Below are 8,927 nucleotides of genomic sequence, written 5' to 3' on the forward strand. Positions count from 1 at the left end.
GTAACTTGGCGCAGGCCCGAAAGCAAAGACTATTGGTTAGTTCCCTCTTAGAACATGGCCACTACCCCTCAGCCAATCAGAGCCCTTCAATTACTATGTTTATATCCCCATAGTGCAGAAAAGTGTAGTACTATGAAAAAACGGGTGGTACATGTTCTATGAACTCATTTGCATAAAATAAAACCACCCTTTTTTCATAGTACAACACTTTTTCACTAGACGGAGAAGGCTTCGGCAATCAGGCATGCCCACCGAAGATGATAGCTTATGCTGATGTGCCTGATATGGTAATCAAAACATCCCTTTGGAAAGGAGAATAGAATATTTGCTTGACCAAGAGAGGTACTCTTAGAATATAATGTGACATCCTAAATACAGACACTTTGAATATAATGTGATATCCTAAATATGAATTGTCCTTCATTCATCTTGAAAAAAAATCTTCAGGATAGTGGCCAAGTTCTAAAACAGTTAGATCAAGGTCTCTCAGTCTTTCTATGTGGTCTCTTTAACACCATAGATAGGCTTGCCTTGGGTGTTTAAAACTTTAAAAGAAATCCTCTCTTGTGGGCGGAGGGACTATTTCCTAATAGAAGGCCTCCAGTCGTTCTAACTATCACTCAAGCTGTGGAAAAAGCAGAATCTAAATCTAAACTTTACAAACATACAAATTGATACTATTAGGCAACAAAACATTCAAAGAAGGTTTATACTTTTGGTGTATACTTTTTCACTGCAGACAATGGTAGAAGAATAACACAGATCAGCAGCCACAATGGCAATGCCACATCTAGGTTCTGTCACCTTTCCAGGGTTATAATCAACTGACCTTGGTAGCTTAACCTCTGGCAGGGCTGAATCCACACGATTAGGGCATGCCATAAGGTTATTATTGGCACAGTCCTGGATGACCTACAGAGGTGAGTCTGAAACATGTAACTACTGTGAAATACATCACACATATCTTGCTCCCAGTGATGTTATTGTTAGAAAGTGTGGACAGCTCATCCTAGCTGCCTGAAATGATGTGGATGACTTTATAACTACATTTTCAATCATGAATATTCATGGGACTTTGCTTGAGGTCCATGGGCGCTGGTTGACCGTTCAGCAATGATTTACTGGGACAATTAAGTAATAATTCTTGGCTTAGCTGGTGCAATGACGTTATATATAACGTTCTATGTAACGCCCTAGGCTGGTGCTTGGAGTTCAGGGAAGATATATTACCCTGGTGGTCAACAAACACCTACGACATTCTTGTAAAACCAAGGAGAACTGAACCAGTTAGTGAGTTACTCTAGACTGAGCAGATGGCTGTGGAAAGTCTTGGCGAGGACGTCAACAGATACAATAAGTTTTCCTTTGGAAACTTAACAAAAGGGCACATCAATTTAGTACCCTTGTGCATTTGGAAGCACACATAATTTTGTGACATAAATTATATAACGTTACATGAAGGAATAAGAAGGTTAAATTCAGGGAGTCTTGGGGACTCACATGTATTAAAGAAGCATTGTTGACAAGTCATTGACTATGACATTTAACAGCTCATTGGCAATCTATTGGTCTATTGTTGTCAAGAATAACCCTCCATTGTGAATAATTTTAAAGCCCACCGTGTACATTACAGGGGCCTCTACAAGCTAACAAACAAACTACAAACAATTTCGACCTCGACTGCCCTAGAGTAACGTTATATAGTATACAGGAAATGACACCGTCCTCCATGACCTCTTCACATAGATATGATCACGATGATTTCCACATGAATAGACTTTAGCACACTTCAAATATTACAGTTGACTTGCCCTGGACACAGAGTGCCTGTGTTCTGCTGTTGGAGTGTTTATTCTCCTTCCCTTTGTTTCACCCCGCATGGCAGTGTAAACTCGGAAAGATCCGGATTGAACACCATTTACATGTATTTGGGAATTGGCAGGGACCTCCTTCTTCCAGACGTTAGAACTTGAGTTCAAAAACATAAAAATATAACCCCAGCCCTTTACATCCAAACAACGCTAATTCACAGTTCATTGTAATACTATACAAAATACAGGTGTTTAAATTTTACAGAAGAACAGTCCTGAGGAGGAAGTCTCACCAAGCTATCTCGTAAAACCCCGACGGCGATGTCTGGCCAGTCGGGCCGTGGTCCCCTTCTCCCCCGGTGGCTGTATGGAACGAAGTCGCGCCGCCATTTCCCGCTACTCTTGGAACGTCAGACGCCGCCTTTCCCTCGTCCATCGGACGGATAGACAGCTTAGCAGACATCTAGGAATGGATCCCTATCCGACCGATCCGGCCAAGTCTTCATGACAAGGGCAGAGGAATGCAAGGGGACACGTGGAGGAAAAGACGTCGGTCCGTCTCCGAGAGACACGTACCCTCACACCGCCATGTTTACCCACCGCTTCCGCTTAGGGACCAACCAACAGATATCCGAGGGGTGGACAGCGGATGTCAGGTTTACTGGTATCCAAAAAGCCCCTTGGTCATCACGCAATCACCGAAGTCAGGCCTCATAATTTGTCCCTTTCTGTTCACAACAATGGATGTTTATTATTTTTCTTTTACGTAACAATTGTTTGCTGAGTGGACCTGGCCCGGGCAAGCCACCCGTGATGTTGATGCCATGAAGATGATCATTTGCGAGCAAATACAGCTTCTAGAAGAAGATATCTTTCCTTGTCGTTGTTTCTTTACAGCAATCACACTATGGGATCGTAGCGTCACTCAACTTAATGATGGCATGAAAGTCAAAAGGCTCTCAGGATAGCATTGTTATTTGGTTTATATCATTTAACTTTCACTATATAAACGTTTATATTCATGAGATGATGATTTTTCTAACCATCAGATCCCAAGTAACGTTATTGGTCTGCAATGGCCCTTTGTAGCAGCCACTGGCTGCGCGCGCTTAACATTCAGATCAATAGATACATTGAGTCTGTAAAATGGTACATTGCATACGTACTCTCCAAGCAGAAGTTAGGCTCCGGCTTTTTTTTTCGAAGTTCATTTTTATCAAGCTTTCTATTTCATTCCGTCTTCTTTAAGTCTCGCACCCAAACGCGAAACATAAAGAAAGTGGTATAAAGCAGAAAGCCCGATAAAAATGCCCAAGAAACGTAAAAAAAACAGCCGGTTCCGAACTTCTGCTTGGAGAGTAGTAAAATGGTCCAGTCGGGGCCGGGGAATCCCATTGGCACACAGTCGACCCTGCGAATTCGCGAAGTGAACGAACCGCCCCCTTCCCACAATGCCACTGGCCTTAAGAGTGTAACAGGTGCTACGGCCAATAAAATTTGCACAAATCATCCAGAAAAGAACTCTCACCCTCAGGATAGATAAGAGGTAAACGGGGATACGTGCCAGTTAACATAGCACCGCAGTTCACCCTCCAGTCCTTCCTTACACTTCTTGTGAGAAGGATGTAGAAATAGACGTTGGACGATTGGTCAGTTGGTCAGCGTTCGCAGTTCTATTTCAGGTGACATAAACATTGGTTAGTCAATCTTACAAAACAAAGGTTTGAAAGAAAGCCAACAGTCTTCTGACGTGTCCTTCACTCCCATAATATCGACAGTTGTACAGCTTGGAAGATTGCCATATACTTCATGCAGACCTGATGTAACGTTACAAGGTAACGTTACACGCAACAAACAGGACACACCTTCTTTATCAGCCAATAGGATCAAAGGTCCTATTGACGTAAGAGTAAATATTTGTACACGCCTGGGGGCAGAATGGGGCATTTCTCACTTTCTCCTGCATGACGTCTCCAGGCCGTATCACGTGGAGGCAGGCGTGGTTGCCGGGATTTCCAAGGAGGTTAAATCGTCGGACATTCATAGAAGTGCTTACCGTTAACGTTATAACGTTAATTTCCTTTTGAATAATGATTCATGGAGAACAGTCGATTTATTAAGAAAAAAGCGTGTTTAAGCGTTGTGGCATTAGAAATGATATAACGTTAGCAATACAAAATGGAAAGAGAAGCAACAGTGTACATGTATACGGGTGCGACTCTGCCAGTAAATCACTACTTGTGCAGGGAACCGCTATTCAACAATTCTATTCACTCATGACGAGACTCAAGTACACATTGATAAAGGTCACCGATAGGTGGACTATGGTGGCAATCTAGGCTGGTTTCATAATGTTTGGTCAAAGGTTAGGCAAAGAAACAGCTAGTCGAAAATGTTACTGACTTGCTACGTTACATACTATTAGGTCTGTAACTTGACTAAGGGAACTTTCTCCAGGCAGGTTTGAACGAACGTATTAACTTCACAAGTTGATATTTTACGAAAGCTATAACACTGTACGGGAACCGATAGCAGAGTTAACAACGAAAAACAATGATATTATAAGCATCGGTCTTGCTTGCACCTACCAGTGCCCGTTCCGCCCGAGCGTGCTATCATGGCCGAGCTCTTCAGCCCTGCTGCCGAGGTGTTGGTCGCGGTCAAACGACGCCTGATCGGCAACAAGGATACTATTGGATCGAACGTCCATGATTTACAAAACGTCTTGGGTCTAAACGTTATCACAGTAACGTTAGGTGTTAGAACTCCCCCAGTCCAATCTATTGTGCCAGTGGTGACAGAGATGTTGCACGGTTCCGGGTATGTGGTGTTCAGTGGGACGACACAGATTGTCTGCTTTCGAGAAATTTATGCTGCCGAAACTTGCAATTGATGACGATAGAGATATCAGCAGGGCACTATGAACTATACGTCAGCATTCGGATGAATAGGTCGCCTATGACGCCTATGACGCCTTGACCTTGTTCGCACCTGACTTGGATAGTTTTATTTGTTGGACTGTGTACAACTTCCTTTCAAGTTTAGATATAAATCTGTGTACAATCACTTACACACCTTTAGTGACTTTAGTTTCTATGAGTGACCACACGAAATGACGTTCACAGTGTCGAGGATAATCTTCACATGGCGATTCATATTTAACACTGCAATACATGAGTATGACAGTGATCAATACGTTCATCCCACCCTCCTAGTCTGGGTACCGTCCAGATCCAATTATACTGCCTGGGCTCCTCGCACTCGCTTCCAGGGCAACCAGTGTAATATGCCCTGGTAGCAATCGGTTTTTACGCAGGCTACACCACTCCCCCTTTAATTTCAAAGTGACGTGCACTAGTGACTAAGAATGATGTGCTATCGGTCTGGTCAGTGCATGCTATTCCTGGTATGGACTGACACTGTGGCACGCCGAGAAATCACGTCACAACAGAACATCACGTCGCATCAGAGCTATAAAAATCTAGATCTCATCACAGCTTATCACGTAGCCGGATAACATCGCATCACATCCCATCGTACTACAAGGAAGTCCCCGGCTCCACGCACACCCTTCAGCTGATAGATGTTAGCCTGGTGTGCTTCAAGTTGTAATGTATGTCCCAAATATTCTGATATACGAAATTCTCTGCACACAAGGCTGTCATCTTATACACAAGGATTTATCACAATGGACCTGAAGTGCAAATTCAAATACATCATGACATGTGACAATCCCTGCATGACAGATATAGAAAAATATATTAAAGAAAGTTTAGACATTAGAAACTCCTCCAATGATTGTAAAAGCCACCAATGACTGTAAGAAACTTATCCCATACTACAACTTCTGTATTAGTTAGATATGTAGATGTAGATGCCATACTTTGTACCCCGTACAATTGTTGTGCAATAAAGCTATCTATATCTATCTATAAAGTAAAGGGGACCCATCAACACCCTAGAGATTGCGTGACACAAGCAAGCATAGATATAATTTTTCTCACAGCCAACATATCCAACAATCGTTTATCGAGACGCACTAATCTGGTTAGCGATTAGCAACAATAAATGCCTCTAGAAGTCGTCTGGCTCATACGCCTGTTTATACTGTGTGTACAATGATTTCGTCTATGTACTGATTTACATACCAGATCATACCATACACGTCTGTCTGTGTCTCTCTATTTCTCTATCGCGTGGCGGCACACGGGGGGCACAGAGGAAGGGGTACTAGAGGTTATCAGCCGGTCATTTGAGCTATCAAATGATACATCAGGGTACCAAACACCGACAGTTGTATATAACTTAGTTCTCTCGCTCCTTGGACGGACTCATAAAGGGGCGCGCCTTGAATGACACTATACTTACGATGCAGGCAACGTATATAATGTATATTTAGAGGCTAATACTTGATTACTGATATTCATATAAAACTGGGGCATGTTTGCCGACCAGTGCCATTCAAATGCGACATTGGTACAAAGGTTATCAGAAAACTGCTATTGTATGGAATCAAACAGCTGATATAAGCAGTTAAAAAGGTCGGTGCCACCATGGACATTATATAAAAGGGCGTTATATAACGTCCTTGGTACCACATAGAAAACAAGACTTTGATATCATAAAAATGTAAATAACTATGACCGAAAACAAGTTATAGACAATAGAGGGGTTATCATAGGACATTATTACCGAAGAGAACATCATCTTTTTGTCTACTTATAATTTTCAGACAAGACAGAAACGAAAATAAGGCCAACCAGTCACTATATCATGAAAAGTGTTATTGACAAGAGTTACAAGACATTAAAATGCTAGAATTAACGCGTGACATTGCCATTTCTTTACTGTATCTTTCAGAGGATCAGTGGTCAAGTAACATTTTTACTACATTTACTGCTGACTTTGTGGTAATGCAATGCAAATAGTAAGCGTAGAAGGTTGTGATGTTTCATTAGATTGTGACAACGGATCCAGTGCAGTTATGCTGATTAACGTGATTAACCTGATTATAGACGGTTGATGAAAACGAATGAGGAATATGCATTTTTCAGTCCTATTCACAAGTTTAAGTGAGGGAATTTAGTCAATATTAGTAACTAGAATGTTGTTATAAGAATATAAATCATTCTACGACATTGGTCTACAGTGAGGGAATTTAGTCTCTATAAACAATGTCTCTACGGTGACGCGCACTTCATTTTCTAGGGCGTGATCAAATGATGGAATTGAATTGTCTGAAATTCCCCATGATGTGATCATAACTTGCTCGTTCGTCCTGGCGTGCCGTTCAGTATAGTGTGTGCTGTATTGTCTTTTTGTTGGCCTTTCGTCGTTTATCCCTAGTTCCCATAGACATCGACAAACAAAAGGACAGAACGAACTTCATATCTTCCTCAAGTTAAATTTGTTCTTTATTCAGGCAATACTTATCAATTAGATGAAGAGAGACTGGTGCAGCGGCCAAGTTTCGTACCATGCCCGCAACTCGACAAGAGTGGCAACCAGACAAAGTCTAAAATCTCTTTTTGTCTTCCCTACCAAGGGCTAAGCAGTTAAACACACATCACAACCAGCGGACTAGCACCCTGCTATAGTGGTTTGCACATATGTGCGGCCCAAGGGCTACAGAAATGGAGTTGGGCACCACCCCTGTTACAGATGCACGGGCAACTTAAGCTTTAACTACCATGAGCTTACTAATTGAACTTAAGTTTGAGCAAGGGCTTGGTGTGAGCAAGACACAGTTTTTCGTCCTCACAACACAACACAACACAACACAACACAACACAACACAACACGACACAACACAACACATACGCAACACATACGCAACACAACACATACGCAACACAATACAACACAACTTCGGTACCATGATGATAAGAAATCGTATGCCACAAATGTATGTAAGAGGAACTCCCTTGGATGAGTGGAAATATGTGGATGATCTCTCGTTGGGTGAGACTCGGCATCATGAAGAGCCTTCCATCATGCAGGAGGAACTTGATGATTTTAACCAGTGGGCCGTCAAAAATCACATGATTCTAAATGCAGATAAATGCAAAGTCATGGTGTTCTCCTTCTTAAAACTCCCCCCTGCCCCACCAATCCTCAAGATCAATGGTACTCAGTTAGAGATTGAGGTGGTGACCTGTCTGCTGGGAGTCTGGTTGCAAGCAAACTTGAAGTGGGAAACACAGGTTTCAAAAATGGTCAGTAAGGCTAACGGGAGACTGTTCATGCTGAGAAGCCTTAAACGCTTCAAGCTCACAGAAGAAGACTTGCTACAAGTATACACGTCATACGTGCGTCCTGTCTTGGAGTACTGTGTGCCAGTGTGGCATCCGGGACTTACCACAGAACAATCTACACGATTAGAGAGAGTACAGAAGAGAGCTCTTCGCACTATTCTGGGGGGGAAATACACCAGCTACAGTTCGGCACTGCTCTTAACTGGTCTACTTCCACTGTCGCAACGACGCGTCGAACTGTGCAAGAAGTTTGCGAGGACACTGGACCCCGGACTGCTACCTCAGAAACTAGGACAGTGCCACGGAAAGAACACAAGAAACTCTCACAAACTTAGAACTATCAAATGCCGTACTAATAGGTACAGAGATTCACCTGTTCCCTTCCTTGTCCGATTGCTCAATGACGGCTGAATTTGAATAATCTTAAAGATTATCAGAGATTGGAATTAATAAGGAATATTTTATTGATGAATAATCGTTTTTCTATAACATATGTTAATAATCTACTGTGTCCTTTATTGCAACAGAAACATTTAAGTGCAATGCGAATTTTAACTGTGTTTATTAATGTAACTTTTAACTCGATGTACGTAAAGCGCATTTCAGTTGCAAGACTGCAAGTTTTTACATGAAATAAATAAACCATTCATTCATTCATTCAGGAACCAATACAAATGAGGAAGCTTTAGCGCAAATTCACTCACGACTCCGTTCATTGTAGTTCGGCAAAGCCGCTTTAAAGTTATACACAGATCTTTCCAGTGAGACTGAAACCCGATACCAGCAAGACCACAGCACTCTCTGCTCTCACAGTAGGCCGGGTTGATGTAGCCTCCATAGCAAGCTCTATATGGCCTTTTTG

The 8,927-nt window shown here is 42.2% G+C and overlaps 1 protein-coding gene across 3 annotated transcripts in view; it reads right to left on the bottom strand.

The window, feature by feature from the left end:
- The window catches only part of LOC118415507 (T-cell leukemia translocation-altered gene protein homolog), a 24,218-nt gene that overhangs the window by 14,876 nt on the left and 415 nt on the right, over window positions 1–8,927 (bottom strand). The window contains exon 1 of one of the 3 annotated variants that reach the window (XM_035820171.1): window positions 4,400–4,536. The exons of 1 other annotated variant lie outside the window; for it this stretch is intronic. In XM_035820171.1, the coding sequence (XP_035676064.1) occupies window positions 4,400–4,521 (122 nt within the window). In that variant the 5' untranslated portion in view covers window positions 4,522–4,536. Of the gene's footprint in view, window positions 1–2,104; window positions 2,487–4,399; window positions 4,537–8,927 lie in introns of those variants that run through there. One more of the 3 variants, XM_035820168.1, reaches the window with a different exon arrangement.

This window comes from Branchiostoma floridae, chromosome 5 (genome assembly GCF_000003815.2).
Source record: "Branchiostoma floridae strain S238N-H82 chromosome 5, Bfl_VNyyK, whole genome shotgun sequence".
Lineage (NCBI taxonomy): Eukaryota > Metazoa > Chordata > Leptocardii > Amphioxiformes > Branchiostomatidae > Branchiostoma > Branchiostoma floridae.